General features: G+C 40.1%; 2 protein-coding genes across 2 annotated transcripts in view; one reads left to right on the forward strand and one right to left on the reverse strand.

The window, feature by feature from the left end:
- The window catches only part of TRIM37 (tripartite motif containing 37), a 102,060-nt gene extending 89,808 nt beyond the window's left edge, over positions 1–12,252 (forward strand). The window contains exon 25 of the mRNA XM_056127536.1: positions 11,971–12,252. Within this exon, the coding sequence (XP_055983511.1) occupies positions 11,971–11,974 (4 nt within the window). The 3' untranslated portion in view covers positions 11,975–12,252. The remainder of the gene's footprint in view (positions 1–11,970) is intronic.
- A 1,061-nt stretch (positions 12,253–13,313) lies between these two features.
- Positions 13,314–16,318, reverse strand: part of PPM1E (protein phosphatase, Mg2+/Mn2+ dependent 1E) — a 165,525-nt gene continuing 162,520 nt past the window's right edge. Inside the window, exon 7 of the mRNA XM_056127539.1 lies at positions 13,314–14,827. Within this exon, the coding sequence (XP_055983514.1) occupies positions 13,773–14,827 (1,055 nt within the window). The 3' untranslated portion in view covers positions 13,314–13,772. The remainder of the gene's footprint in view (positions 14,828–16,318) is intronic.

Here is a 16,318-nt window from a genome sequence, read left to right on the forward strand (position 1 = left end):
TAACTCTTATGTAACCATTAAAGAGTGATCAAAAACTAAGAAATTCTTCTTGTTTCCAGTACTGTTAAGTACAGAATTTGTTGAGATTTCATCAGTTATTTCACTTATTTCCTTTTCCTGTGTAATAGTCCCATTGAATTGGTCAAGCTTCTTCACCCCTTGTCTCCTTGTCTTGTATAACCTTGACATTTGCAAAGGGAAGACCAATTATTTTTTTAACTGTTCCTCTATTTGGGTTTGTGTGATATTTTCTCTTCTTTGGTTAAAAATGGTTGTTAAGTGTACTACAGAGGTGATGTGCCTGAGTGCATCATCATATCTGAGGCTATAGTGATGTTTTGATAGTAGTACTTGATATTGACCTTGAATTCTTGATTAAGGTGGTATCTGCCAGGATTCCCAACTATGTACTACTTTTTTCCTTTGTGATTATTAAATATTTGGGGGCAGAGCTGTAGCAGTAGTACAGTGGATAGTACAGTGGATAAGCCTTGTATACTGCCAACCTGGGTATGATCCTTTTCACCCCATATGGTCCCTCAGGCCTTACCAAGAGTGATCCCTGAGTACAAAGCCAGGAGTAAGCTCCGAGCACTGCCAGATATGACCCTAAAACATGTGTGTGTGTTTCTGTATGTGTTTCTGTGTTTCTGTAGGTGTTTATGCAGGTATTTTCCTTCTGATTATCCGCTGATTTTTAACATACAATATTAGATCCTGCCTGTAGAAACTATTGCCACAGTGTAGTATCTCCATAACATCTCCATTTATTTTTAGAATCCAGTGAGGAAAAATTGTTCTCTCTTTGTTCATTTGATATTATTTTGATTTTGGGGGCGTTCACACCTGGTGATGCACAGGGTGTTACTCCTGGCTCTGAACACAGGAGTCACTCCTGGCTGGCTCAGGGGACCATATGAGATGCTGAAGACCAAACCTGGGTTGACCACGTGCAATACAACTGTACTATTGCTCCAACCCCACTTCATACGTTTTACAGGAAGTGATATTATTCTTTCATTAAAAGAATTTTTCCACCCTCATTCCCTTTGCTGTGGTATAGTTGAGATTCCTATAATTATCACACACAAGCCTATGCTGCACACCTTGGTTGTGGCACAGGGATACTGGTGGTACTACTGTAGGATCACACTGGCTTGTCCCCTGCTGACATTTGAACTCGTGGCTTTCACCTGCAAGGCAGATTTTCTACAACTTTGTTATCAGCGCAGATATACTGTATGCCTCCCCCTCCCCCCGGTAGATTTTTATTCCATTTTTATTGTATGGGCAATGAATGTTAACTTTTTCTTTTTAAATTTTTATTCATGAAACACCATGAGGTATAGTTGTAGACTTACAAGTTTTTGTGCTTGGTTATACAATGATTGAGTACCCATCCCTCCACCAGTGCCCATTCTCCACCACCAATGATCCCAGTATCCCTCCCACCTCCCCATCCCCCCATCCCATCCCGCCTCTGTGGCAGGGCATTCCCTTTTGTTCTCTCTCTCCTTTTGGGTGCTGAGGTTTGCAAAAGAGTTTTTGAGTGGCAATCATGTTCGGTCTATAGTTTACTTTCAGCATGCTTCTCCTATCCTGGGAGGATCCTCCCAACACCCTTTACTTGTTGTTCTCTTCTCTATCTGAGCTGCCTTTTCCCCTAGCATGTGCATCTGGCTTTCAAGCCATGGAGCGAATCTCCTGGTACTTAGCTTGACTATTCTTGGATGTTAGTCTCCTATTTTGTTACTTTATATTCCCCAGCTGAATGCAATCTTTCTATGTCTGTCCCTCTCTTCCTGACTCATTTCACTTAGAATGATACTTTCCATGTAGTACCACTTGTATGTAAATTTCATGACTTCATCTTTTCTAACAGCTGCATAGTATTCCATTGTGTATATGTACCAAAGTTTCTTTAACCAGTCATCTGTTCTCGGGCACTTGGGTTTTTTCCAAATTTTGGCTATTGTGAACAGTGCAGCAAAAAACATAGAAGTAGAGATGTCATTTCGACTTTACTTTTTTGCGTCTCTGGGATATATTCCCAGGAGTGGTATTGCTGGGTCAAATGGGAGCTCAGTTTCTAATTTTTTGAGAATTGTCCATATTGTTTTCCAAAAGCCTGAACTAGTCGACGTTTCTACCAGTAGTGAAGGAGGGTCCCTTTCTTGGATGATAACTTTTTAAATAATAAAAACCATGATCCAGTAATGTCATACTTCATGATTCAGCTTTTTCTGATTTTTGACCTTTGGAGGATCTCTGAGGTTATCTCCTGTATCCTTTTATATTCTAGCCCTTTTTTGTAGGAAAAACGGGGTTTAGGCCACACCGGTTATGCTCAAAGACTGTTTGTGGCTCTTTGCTCAGGAATGATCCCTGTGTTGCTTCAGGGACCATATGCAATGCCAATGATTGAACCAGTGTGTGCCCTGTCCAAGCCAAGTGCCTTAACCTCTATACTATCTTGTGAGTTCTCCAGTCTTTTTTTTTTTTTTTTGAAAGTTCTTGCCTTTCATTGAAAGACAAGAGTGCAGGGGGTAAGGTTCCTGTCTTGGGTGGGGCTGACCCTGGTTCAGTTCTTGGCACCACATATGGTCCCATAAGTACCACCAAGAGTGAGCCCCAAGCCCATAGCCAGGAATAACCCCTGAGCACTGCCAGAAGTAGCCCAAACTCCCCCCTCTTCCCAAACTTCCTTTCAAAATGCTTCCTTCCTAAATGCTGCACGATGCTCCAGGCTGATGTTTTATTTTCCCTGTCCTGTCCTAGGAAATAAGCACCTCTCTAAGGAACCATGGTTCCTATTTACTTTTTAATATACAGTGATAGCTACAGAACCAGCTCCACAGTTTTCATTTAAGCCTTTTCTGTTATGTCATATGTCTTTTGCTAGTGATGAGAAATCTGACATTTTTCTCCGGTGTTTGACTTGCAGCTGGCAGTGCTCGGGAGGTACTCCTGGCTTATTTTGGAGGTCATTCTGGCATTGCTGGTGGACCAGGTGGTGCTGGAGATTGAACTTGGGCCTTCCACATGCAAAACTTGTGCTCCAGCCCTTTGAGCTCTCTCTCTACCCAGTCTGACTCTTCTTAGCTGGGATAGAGTAATTTTCTTACTCAGCCCTGATATTCAAGCCAAATACTTTCAGAAGTGTGGATTCTTGTGAGAAACAAATTTACCAACTATAGTACAGTGCTTGTGTACAGGGTTTCTGATTTTAGCCACTTAGTGTGTCACATCAACATTCTTTTCCAAAATTATTTAGCTCCTAAGATTCAGTTACATTAATTCCTTTCTTTCCTATTCCCTTCAGTGTGCTTATGTGATTCATTTCTAATAGTTAGACCCATCTGTTAGAGTCTGCATTCTTTCCTCCTACACACATTCTGGGTCCCCCCCCCTCATTTACATACATTAAGATTCAGGGGCCAGAGCAATACCGTCAGTAGGGCATTTGCCTTGCATGCAGCTGACCCAGGTTCAATCCCTGGCATCCTCTATGGTCCCCTGAACACCACCAGGAGTAATTCCTGAGTGCAGAGCCAGGAATAATCCCTGAGCACCACAGGGTGTGGCACCAAACAAAAAACAGCAACAATAGCGATTCAGTCTTGGTGTTAAGAGATTTCTCTGGGCTTTGACAGGTGCATAGAGTTATGTATCTGCCACCATACTACCATTCAGAATAATTCAGTCATTGGGGTTGGAGCAATAGCTCAGTGGGTAGGGCACTTTGCCTTGCATGTGGCAGACCCGGGTTAGATTCCCAGCATCCTATATGGTTACCTGAGCACCACCAGGGGTAATTCCTGAGTGCATAGCCAGGTGTAACCTCTGTGCATAGCCAAGTGTAATCCAAAAAAAAATTCAGTCATATCCCCCACCCCCTAAATTCCCTGTGTGGGGCCTTTATATGTATATGTGAATCTCCCTGAGGTCTGTTTTTATTCTTCTTTCCAGTAGTGCCTATAGGTAAAGAGCGGCTTGTAAAACATCCATCTTCTGTGAAAGAGTATTTCATTCTTCTTATTACTGAATATTGTTTCATTCTACAAATGTATTACAGATATTTACCAATCAAAAACTGTTTGATGAAGGGTCTATGGAGATAGTCCAGTGGTCAGGGTATTTGCCTTGCACATAGTAGACTCGGGGTCAATACCCAGCACCTCATCTGTTTCCCCAAGCACTGCCAAGAGTGGTTCTTGAGCACTGGGTGTGGATCCTCCACCACCACCAAAAGAAAAAACACTATTGGGTGGACTGGAGAGATACAGCTTAATGGTTAAGGGCATTAGAAAGCATGCAAGAGAGACCCGGGTTCAGTTCCTATACCCCATAGTCCCTGACCATATCAGGAGCATCCTTGAGCACAGAGTTGGGAATAGCACCTAAATACACTGCTACAGTGTGGCCAAAAAATCGAAGTCAAACTGAAAAACACCAAACAAAAAAACCTAGGTTGTTTAAAAAATCGAAGTCAAACTGAAAAACACCAAACAAAAAAACCTAGGTTGTTTCTAATTTAGGTTGACTTTAGGGTGTAGAGGACAGTGCCATGGATCAGGTCTAGAGCTTCCCATATGCAAAACATGTAATTTATCACTGAGCCACATCACTGGCTTATTAGAAGGTGATCATGAACTTTATAGACTCTGTGTATATGTGTGTGCGTATGCAGGTTTCTGTTCTCTGAGGTAAATATTGGCCTTGGGATGAGATTTCTGAGTGTACAACAAAGATTTTGGCTGGCCCTTGTTCTTATCTCCTGGGATGTAGCTTCAAAGTCATTGAAATTTTCAGAATATTTTTGTTTTGTTGCTTGGTAGCTGACACTAATGCCGTGACTCTGACAAAGATCGTTCATGTCAGAGACTAATGTCTGGTTAGAGGATTGGGCTATTGGGTCAGATGGCTGACTTAACAGCCTCGCCTCATTGCGAAGTATTTAAGTAATACTGAAACCCCAAGAAAAGCTCTAGACCCTGGAATTCAGATGTGTTTCACTGGTTTATATTACTCTTTTTATTGTCATCAGTTGGAGTTTTGGGAGAATAACACCCTGAGCACAGAAGAATCTTCACATTGGGATGATCTTGTGTGTTGTATTTCCCTAGGCCTGTTTTGTTTTCTGTAAGAAGACTAGTAAATTTCCCCATTGTTCTGTGATATTTTTAAGCAGATTATTGAACCTGGTGGGGGTGACATAGTGGGCACTAACAATTTTAACCAACTGATCAGAAATGATAGTGTCTCATAGCTTCTGTAAAACTTTCCCTCAAGCTGAAATTTGATTAACTCCAGGTATTATCAGAACTCGTTGCATCCCACAAACACTTGGTACTATCAGTTATTTTTAATTTAGCCATTTTTATTAGTTTATAGTGGTACTAATTTGGCTAATAATTGGCTGAGATTTTTGCAACTTTGCTACATCATGTGGTGCTCAGGGATCACCACTGGCGGGGCTCAGGGGACTGTGTATTTGTTCCTAGGCATGAAACCCAGTTTGGGTATGTGCACCCTACTTTCTCTACTGTTTCTCTGGCTCCTTTATGACTATGTTAATGAATATGTTGATCTATGGTTATGTTTGTACTTCATGTAGTTTGGCATCAGATTAATGCTAATATCTTATTAATGAATATTCTCTTGTGAGAAATGTGTATTACTGATATTGTCAAAGTTTTGGATATGGTGCTTGGTGTCCTGAGCTTTGATCTATGATTTGGTGTTTATTGATAGTTTTTGGGAAACTGTTAGACATTATCTCTTTTCCCCTATTATCTCTTCTGGAATGCCAGTTATATCTACAGCACATAAATGTTTTGTTCTAGGTCTGAAAAAAGCTTTGCTTTTATCCTTCACTCTGTGTTATAATTTTTATTGACTACAGTGTATGTGTGCCAGGGATTGAACCCATGGTTTACATACATGCAAGATAGACTCCATCACTGAGCTACATCATAAGCTTTCTTCCCCACTGTGATATTTTGGATTGAACCCAGATTTCACATATGCAAGGCAAGAGGCAAGTGCTCTACCTCTGAGCTGCTTCCTTAGTCCCAAACATCCCCAGCTTGGATTTATTTTTGTTTATTCTCTCCTCACACTGTAGAATGTGATTACGACACCAAAGATACTCATCCCTCTCTAGTATAATTTTAAGTTCCCATCTCTTTGTTGAAATCACCCATATGATCTTGTATACTGGCCACCATTTCCCTAACTTACTAGCCATGTTCTTAAGAAATAGTTCTAGTTTTCTGTTGTGATTTGTCTGATAATTTTCACTCTTCAGATGGTTTTCCTTGCTTTTTTATGTCTTAAAAAAAAAAGGGTGAGGGATAGCAGCACTTTCCAGCTGATTAGAGCTCTATTTCAGACTTAATCTGGCTAGGAGTTTTGTTTGGCTTGAAATTCGTTGTTGCTGAGCTTCACTTAACACTTTCGTGTGAGAAAGACTGAGGCAGGGTCTAATAGAGCTTACAACAGCCCCCTGTAGCTTAGTGTGGATGGCTCTTCCTACAGGCGCCTGCCTCTTAGATTCGGGGTCTTATGGTTAGTCTGCGACGTCAGGTGTCTAGTGAACGGGTTTGAATAAAGATAATTTGAAGTTAATTTGGCTCTTTTCAAAGGTAGAAGAATTATACTCCTGGAGGGTGGGGGATGCTCTGCTAGGTTGTGTTAGGTTCTACTATTGTCTCAGTGTCGGGAGGCCGTCTCGTGTTTGCTGGGGGAGGGGACGACTGGTGCAGTACCAGGGCTAGAACCTGAAGTTTCTACCTGCAAAACAAACTCCTCCCAAACCGAAGCAAATTTTGCTGGACATCCCAGTGTGTAATCCAGAGTGCTGCCATCTAAAATACATGCATTTTGCTGAACTGTGAACATAAATGTAATTTAAACATAAATATAGTATTCTATTATGTAACACAACTTCTTGACCCATCCAGTTGTCTCTATATCTTGGCAATTGTACTGCATGCAGTGATGAACATAGATGTGCTTATATCCTTTCAAATTAATGTCTTTGTGAGATAGATGCCAAGAAATGGTATTGCTGGCATTGTATGGCAATTCTATTACTATTTTTTCATGGATCACCATAGAGGCTGAACCAGATGACATTCCCACCCACAGTGAATGAGGGGTCTTTCTGAAGCATTGTTTGAGACTTTTTTTTTTAAAAATGTAGAGTATTGCTAATTATTCAGCCATTGATTGGGTGTTTCAGACTTTTTGATATGCCAAAGAATTTTCTTAATGCTTAGTACTTAACAGTTTCGCAGTCTAAGAATCAGGTTTGGAAATATAAACAAGGAATGATCTGCTAAAAGGATCAAAGGGAGGTTTCTTATATTTGATGTTTAAGGACCACTGCTAGTTTGTGCTCAGGATGCCACTCCAAGCAATACTGGGAATTGCACTCAGGGCCCCATACATGTTAATGAACTATCTCCCTGGCCCAGAAAAGTACTATTTGTCACAACCAAAATGCATAGTCTCGGGGCTAGAGTGACAAGCAGATCACGTAGGGCATTTGCCTTGCACGCGGCCCGAGCCGGGTTCAATTCCCAGCATCCCATATGGTACCCTGAGCACCGCCAGGGATATTAATTCCTGGGTGCAGAGCCAGGAGTAAGCCCTGTGCACCGCCAGGTGTGACCCAAAAAGAAAAAAAAATGCATAGTCTCTTAAAGTGGGGTCAGAAAAATTAGATAGCATTACTGGTACCCTTGGATAGAATCAGAGGCAGGTCAAAGGGATAGTACAGTGGGTAGCCTTGCACACCACTGACCTGGGTTCAATCCCTGGCACTCCATCTGATCCCCCAAACACCGCCAGGAGTGATCTCTGAACACAGAGCCAGAGGTAAGCCCTGACCACTGCAAGGTATGGTCCAAACATCCCCTTATCCCCAAAAAAATGCGTTTTGGGGGGGGAACCAGGTGCTCCTATAATTTTAATAATTATAAAAGTAATTATTAAACACTGTTTCAGTGAAGGTAGTAGTATCTGGGATTTGCTATGATGGACTTGGGGGGGGGGTGAGAGGTGCTACTCCCAGTTATTGCTCAGGGGTCATGTGGTGTCAGCAGCTGAGTAAGAGCCTTCTGCCTGTCAGACATGCATGTACCACTTTGAGCTATCACCTCAGCCCAAGACCGGTATAATCTTGATTTTCTGCACCTCCATATAAAATCATATTAAAACTGAGTTTTAGAGAATTAGGAGTTTGTTTGCTGTAACTTTAGGAAATTAATTTTTTAGCATTTACTGATGGGTAGAGGAGATAAACAACATAATAGCAATTGTTTGAGGCCAGCCCAATGAACCAGATTAGTGCAGAGCCAGGAGTAACCCCCAGACAACCCCCCAACCCTCACCACTCCCCACCCAAAGTTCCTACTTTTGGAACTTGAGCTTGAAATAACACAGTGGATAGGGCACTTGCCTTGCAGTTGGCCTGGTTTGGTTCTGGCAACACAGAGGGTGGCCTGAGTTCTGCTGGGTGTGGCCCAAAAACAAAATCGGGAGAAGAAACAGGAAAAATATGCTCCCATTCTAAGTGTGTGTGTGTGTGTGTGTGTGTGTGTGAGAGAGAGAGAGAGAGAGAGAGAGAGAGAGAGAGAGAGAAGCAAGAGAGAGAAGCAAGATTTTATTGAATAAAATTTACTTTGAAGACATGAGGAGATAGAATGAAAGGAAATACTTGCTCAAGAGAGTACACAGGATTCTTCAGAGTGGAAAATGAATGTGAGAGGTGTGGGGGAGGGGAGGGGCGGAGAGGGCAGAAGAGAAACACAGAGACAGACACAGACAGATTTCTGGAAGAACATGGGCCTGAAAGAGCAAGCTCTACTCTAAATTTTAAGAAAGCTACCACCTTAGAATTTTGTTTTTGATTCTGAGCATATCAGCCTGAATTGAAGCACTAACTAGCTAATTTGAATAAGACAACTGATGGGGCTGGAGAGCTAGTAGAGTGGGCAGGGAGGTTGCAGCTGACCCAAATTCAGTCCCTGGCACCCCATAAGGTGCCCTGAGCACCTTCAGGAGTGACCTAAAAACAAAAAAGCACTGTAGCACTGTCCTCCTGTTCATTGATTTGCTCGAGCGGGCCCACTAACGTCTCCATTGTGAGACTTGTTGCTACTGTGTTTGGCATATCGAATATGTCACGGGTAGCTTGCCAGGCTTTGCCATGCAGGCGAGATACTCTCTGTAGCTTGCCAGGCTCTCCAAGAAGGGTGGAGGAATTGAACCCGGGTTGGTCAGGTCAACCACATGCAAGGCAAGCGCCCTTACCATTGTGCTATTGCTCCTCCACTCCTCTCAGAGAGCCCAGCAAGCTACCGAGAGTATCTCGCCCACATGGCAAAGCCCGGCAAGCTACCCATCGGGTATTCAATATGCCAAACACAGTAACAACAAGTCCCACAATGGAGACGTTACTGGGCCCGCTCGAGCAAATCGATGAACAACAGAGGGACAGTGTATCTCCCAAAACCAGGTGCCCCTGTGAACCCCAATCAACTAAAATAACTCAAACTCACCAATTCCAAACAAAAAAGACAATAAAAACAAAAGTTTTAATGACTAAGAAAATTCACTTAAAAAGGTAGAAAGTCTTTTTACTAGAGAAAATAAATCTAAATAAAGAACATTTAAACTTATTTTTTAAAAAAGGCAGATAACTAATGGTTTTAAATTGCTGGGTTTTATTGAGATATTGGCAAAATTTCAACATACTTCTTACCTGAATGAACAGTTTTAATAAGGTATGAAGGATCACTCATGATTACAACTAAACTCAAAAGTGAGCTGTAGAGCAGATTTGTAAATTGATCAATTTACTTGGTAAGAAATGATTCACTTCATTCACTTCACTCCATAGAGAATTCTTTGCAGAGAAATATCACGAACAGAAGGACAAAGCCTGTCTCTCATCAAAGAGCACCTGGAGTCAGAATTAACAATGATGTATTTACGGATTGATGATCTAATACATCAGAGTTTAATAAGAGAACAATTCCAGACCAACTGTGGTGTCAGTATGGAATTCCCTATCATTTTGTATTTTCTATTTAATACAACAGTCTTCAAAATAGAAGACACCATGCTGCTAGAGGAAGTAACAATTATTTTTCAATACAGTACTGTTTGGAAAGTAATAATGTTATAATACTGTGGTATCTAACTTTAAGAGAAAAAAATTTAGATATCCACAGGTCAGAACAGAAGAGTATTTGTTCTTTAACATCATACGATTTTAAAAGATGAAGGAAAAAAAATACCCACAGTTTCTTTTGCTAATTTATAATCCAAAGGAAAAAAATGTTCCAGATTATGATGTGAACAGAACTACAGTATCCCCTTTTATGGTCTGCATAGGTGAGAATGTTTTCTGAATGAACGCATTATGTTTAAACATTAAAATAATAATTATGGTCACTCTCACAAAATTTCAGCATGCCTTTGATGGCAAAGTAAGTACTTGAACCATAGCAATACTGAACTTTTTTAAGTGTCATTTTTATTTGCCCACTGGATATTGAACTTCTTACTGGCAGTGTTCCAGTGATGGAGTGTAGTTGTCATGAGAATGCACTGTTGACACTACACCACTATAAATGTGATCAGAAAAGTCACAAAAGTGTTGACATTGACACTGTGGACATTGTCCTTGGAAAAGGTGTTACTTTCAAGGAGCCTCCTCATTAAATTAAATATAACAGAAACTTTAATTTGATTAATTCCAGGACAATGGATGGCACTTCTAGGTAAAGCAAAGGTATATACATGTGTTTTCTACCACTCTCTTTCGTACAGACCCTCATGAGATTAACAGCCCTGCATTTGGTGCTGGAATGTTACTTAACCTCAGATATGCCTCCTAAAGGACAGACCCAGGAAATGAACAAAGGAAACCTTTAAAGTAGGAACTGACTCCCTTTGAAACTCACAGTGAATGTACAAAGAGTTTGTAATGTGACTTCAGTTGATGAAGTCTGTTTCCCTAATCAATACTATACTTGTTTATATTTTTACTATTTCCTATTCTAAAAAAAATCATAACTTGTTTAGCAGGCAAAAAAAAAAACCGATGCAGATTATGTGAAATTGAAGTAGGGATATTGCCACTCTAAGGACTGAGTGTAGAACTTTCACCACCACTAAATTACACAGTGAATAAAAGTACAGAACACATAATTCACAGACTATACCTCAGCATTAACAGTTTATATATTATATACTTTTGTATCTTTCTAATATTTTTACAATCACCAGATACACCATCATTAAATACAAGTTACAGAAATGTGTGGATACCATTAGTTAGAGGGGTACTTATTGCTTACTTCAGCAAGCAGCAAATAGGGCACAGGATTTAAACGGAAGGGAACTACTTTCTATCACCAGTGGCATTAAGATATAACACTGCATTTCACAAAGCACTGCTTTTTATCTAGTTTATAGAATCAAGAGCAGTATATGTCAAACCAATAACCACTAATTGAATATTATAGGATTTTAAAGGACTTACAAATGGCACCTAACTACTCTATAAATATGCATGTCTTGAACAAATGAATAGTTGCTATTTTTTACAATATTGGTTTATAACTTGACCACACTAGAACTACTTTATTTTCTAGAGGGCTACTGGTATGAGAAATGAATTTAACACTGCTTATGTATTCAGATCTACAAAATTCAGACCTTTGAAAGTTGTGGTCTCTGTTTCATTCCAATTTTAATTCCATAATAATTTTCCCCACTGTATAAACCTATCCCTTGTGCCTTCTTTCCCTTTCCATTTGTTCTATTCAGAATCATTACCAATAGACAATTATAGAAAAGTTTTAAAAATTTTAACTTAGTCAAGTGCTTTGGACTTAAAATGTTTACATTACAGTTTGCTATAATTCTGCTTTTGTTTTCTTGTTTCTTTAGATAATTTGATTTGAAACTGACACATTGTACCTGCTGGGTTGTTAACAAGACCTAGGCTTCAGAAACTGACAGATGAGAGTGAGGTCCATGTATGGTTTAAAGCATCAGGATGATGAAGAGATTCTGGTACTATAGTTGGATCCATGTTTACTCCTTTCTTTTCAACCGTGTGTCACAAGACTTAAGAAAAGAAATGACTTCAAAATCAAGAGGAAACAAATATTGAAAATCTCTACTTACATCCATATTTTAAAAAATAAAATCTATATAATAGCAATCTAACTGTTGCTAAAGTAAAGCTCTTTTTATATATTTATTTGATACAGCTGTTCTGGCACCCGAGACATGCTAGTCAGTTCTCAAAATCTAGGAACTTTTGTCCTCTGTTATGGGCCTGAGGAGCATAAAGTAATTGTATTATATAAAAATATGTGGGGGACCTTTTCAGTAAGAGTATTTAGTGCCTACTACCGGTGCGCATTACAGCAGGTAGCCTCCAGTCCATTGGCATGACTGGTCCATGGTTGATGGTAACATGTCATGTTGATTCTCAAGAGAATCTGAGGCTTCACTGAATGAATCTGATCATATGCTGTCCTAAAGATATGCTTCTAGCTTGAAACTGTAGAAATGGCAAAAACAATTTAAAAATATCAAATACAAATGCTGAAATGAAAAATGTTTTACATCTGTGGTTGCATGTAATTGCATGCAGCGGATCCCTGTGTGTTCCATAAACTGACCTCAGTCTCAGTAATCTGCATTCTCCTTTGTATATGGCCTTGCTAGGCTCACTTAAGGCAGTACTTTCAATCTCTTGCATACCAATTACTTCATTCCCTCAGGGGAAACAGTTTTTAGAGGCATTAATACTAGTATTCATTCTTCAGCACCACCTTGATGCTTTTGCTCTGTATAGATAACTTTTTTAATGGAGAAAGAGGAAATACTATTTGATATTCTTTTAAAATGGCCACTTGATTCTAGATTTGTACCTGACATCATCTCCATTAAGCCAGTTTTATTCCTGAGATGAAGGTACAGTGAAAAACACATTAGCATCATAGATTAAAACCAGTTGACAGCAATTTTCTAAAATGACAAAGAATAAAAATTCCACCAAAAGCACCATAACAGGTTTTGAAACTCTCAATAGCTGCATCCCCAGGAAATTCTTCTTTAGTTAAAAAAAAAAGTTCAGTTATGTTATTGTTATGTTAGAAGAAAATGTAATTATATACACCACCTCACTTCTCTGTGAATATGACATTCTTACTTTCTACTTACGAAAGTTTTCTACTTTCGGTATTACCAGTTAAAATCCATATGGCTTGTAGTCTTACCTACAACCCTTCCCCCAAAAAATGGTGTGGGTTAGGGATTTCCTTCTTTGAGGAGCATTCCCAACTGAAGCTAATTCTTCATTAAATTTCCTTAACATATAGGCACATCAGACCATATTTCATCTGCATTGAGCTTTCAACACTATATCCTGATTGGAAAAACTAGTAAGTTTCCACTAATGGCACTGAAAGGGTAGTGGGGTGGGGACTGTATGTGTGGACACATCACAAGGACCAGCTGTAGAATTTTGCTAGTGAAACTGCCAATACGTTTTTTTTTGTTGTTGTTGTTGAAAACACTGTTATTTTGAGATTCCTAGAGATCTATTTACATTTAAGAATTGAGCCATCCATGATTTCATAATGAAGCACATATTTCAAAAATGTCTACCTTGTTTCTACTGATAGTGATTTGTTAATTGGGGAGAGCTAGCTAGCGTCTACTTTTAAGAGAAAATACTATATTTTGTAACTCCAGGGAAAATCTGGGCAAGGAGTATCAGTCTTTCTGAACTTCCTCATGGTTTCACTATACCCTTTCCAACTATTTTGTCTCCAGGGTACAGAACTTCTTACCACCCTATTTCTCTTCCCACTTTGAGTAAGTGAGGACAGGCTGGTGCCTGTTTTATGGGAAGACTCTCGAACAGAGAGAAATGAGTAAAACTTTGTGTTAAACCTGAATCCATTTCGCCTCTTGGAATAGTGGTGGCGTAAATGAAACAATCTAGACACCCTCTTTCCCAGGAACATGAACTGTTCATTTTTCAGCTTAGAATAGACAGGAGAGAAATTCTCCATTCTGTATGTCTGCTGCCCTTTTGAGCCCACAATAAATGAAGAGGGGAATTCTCCGACACCACTCCGTTCAGGCAATGATGATTGAACTGAGTTTTCCTCCATTATTAGCTCATTAATAAGACTGGCTTTCTTTGGTGCACCAGGACCAAACATTTCAACTGGTGGCCAAATCTGGGCACTCTGAGATTTGTTTGCTTCTATCTGTGTGAGATCTAGGTAGCCCGGGTCTTCCAGCACGTTGATTTGGGACCCTGGGCTCAGGCTAGTTCTATCAGTGAATGAATCCACGCGCCCCTCATAGCCTAGATCGGCTGGGGCTGAACACTGGTGCTGAGGCCAAGGGCGTTTGCACTCTCCATGATTTTCCTTATCATCCCCACCATCTTCTTGCCCTCCTTGGAAAGAGTTCTCTGTCCAATCTGATTCCTCACTAACATTTACAGCTTTGTTCATGTCCCTCAGGAATACCACAATGACAGTGATGTTATCACTTGACCCAGCATCTCGAGCTGATGCCACTAATTTGTGGGCAACCATGCTGCTGTCTCCATTATTCTCCTTCAGGTGGTCAGATACAACTTTCACTGCCTCATCAGGGTTCACGGTGTCGTAGAAGCCGTCACAAGCCAGAATGAGGTAGTCTTCAGTTCCATCCAAAACAGTAGAGGCAGAATCTGCATCCCCACAAATATATGGCTTGTGTTCAGCATCCCCTGTGGGAATTAGAAAATAGGTCTGATTTTGATTCATTGTGCAAGGAAGTATATGGCTTGTGTCATTACTCTGATCACACTTTAGTGACTTGTGATCTGACTTTACTGGAACTAGTGTTGGAAAAAATACACTTCAATTCTGCTAATGTGATCGTGTTCTCTCCTGTATTTGTTTAAGAATTATCATTCTTGGGGGTGGAGTGATAGTACAGTGGGTAGGGCGTTTGCCTTGCATGTGGCTGACCCGGGTTCAATCCCAGGCGTCCCATATGGTCCCCCAAGCACTGCCAGGAGTAATTTCTGAGTACAGAGCCAGGAGTGACCCCCGAGCATTGCCGGGTGTGACCCAAAAAGCAAAACGTAAAAAAATAAAAGAATTGTCATTCTTTGTGATTAACTGTGGGGGTGGGGATAACAAGGAGCTGGGATTTTTTTAAAGTCTTGCTTAGACTAAATCGTGTGCCTCTCCTGCTATGATTTATGCTTAAATGAGCAAGGCAACAAATGTCAAATCTAAATTTATTGCTGTATGAGAAGAGTCAGTTCTGTGAAGAAAAAGTTTGATTTAGTAGATCTTTTTAGTTGTGATTAGGTTAAATCTGATTGAGACTGGAGAACAAGCCTGCATTGATACAAAGTTTTGGGACTGCAGATATATACAGCTGGCCAGTTGCTTGAGTTCCATCTTTGGCACCTTTATATGATGCCATCACCCAAGCATCACCAAGAGTAAGCCCTGAGCAGTTTTCGCAGTTCAAAAACCAAAAAAAAAAAAAAAAAAAAAAAAAAAAGATTACTTTTAATTAAAAAAATACCATTATATCATTGTTTAAAATGCACTTGTCTCTTACAGCAAGCTTGAGTAGCAAGAGATTCTTTTTTAAAAATCAAACTCTTCAAGCAAAGTCATCCACTCAAGCAGACATATACTAGAATGGCTATCTATATTCCTACTCGTTTTTTGTTTCATTGGTATGGGTCCCAGCAGTGCTTGGGGTCTGATCCTGGCTCCATCCTTGGGAATGGCTTCCAGAGATGTTCAGGAGACCACATGAGGCTGGGATCAAACCGAGCTTCTGCATGCAAAGCATGTATTCCAGCCTTTTGAGTTGTCCCTCCAGCCCCACTTTTCGTTTTCTAACTGCTTTAGAGTACTTCCAGATAACATCTATGTATGACAAAATTATCTACAGAAAATGCCATATTCTCTGTAGTTTTCACTGCTGCTGTTCACGCTCCACTTATGACCAATAGTGGGATCCTCCAAATACATCATGGGGCCTTTATTTTGCTTCTTTTCTTACTAGCTCATCCACTTAATGAATGACAGTTGAGCTGGTCTTTGAAGGATAACTTAGTTAACCCAAGCAGAGGAAAAGTCCTCTTTTGAAGTAAAAACATTAGCAAAATCTAACAGAAGGAACTTTTAGGAAAGAAGTATAGCAGAATGATACAGGGCATTTATTATGAAGAGAAACTGAAGAGGCCGCA

Source organism: Sorex fumeus, unplaced genomic scaffold (genome assembly GCF_029834395.1).
Source record: "Sorex fumeus unplaced genomic scaffold, SorFum_2.1 ptg000063l, whole genome shotgun sequence".
NCBI lineage: Eukaryota > Metazoa > Chordata > Mammalia > Eulipotyphla > Soricidae > Sorex > Sorex fumeus.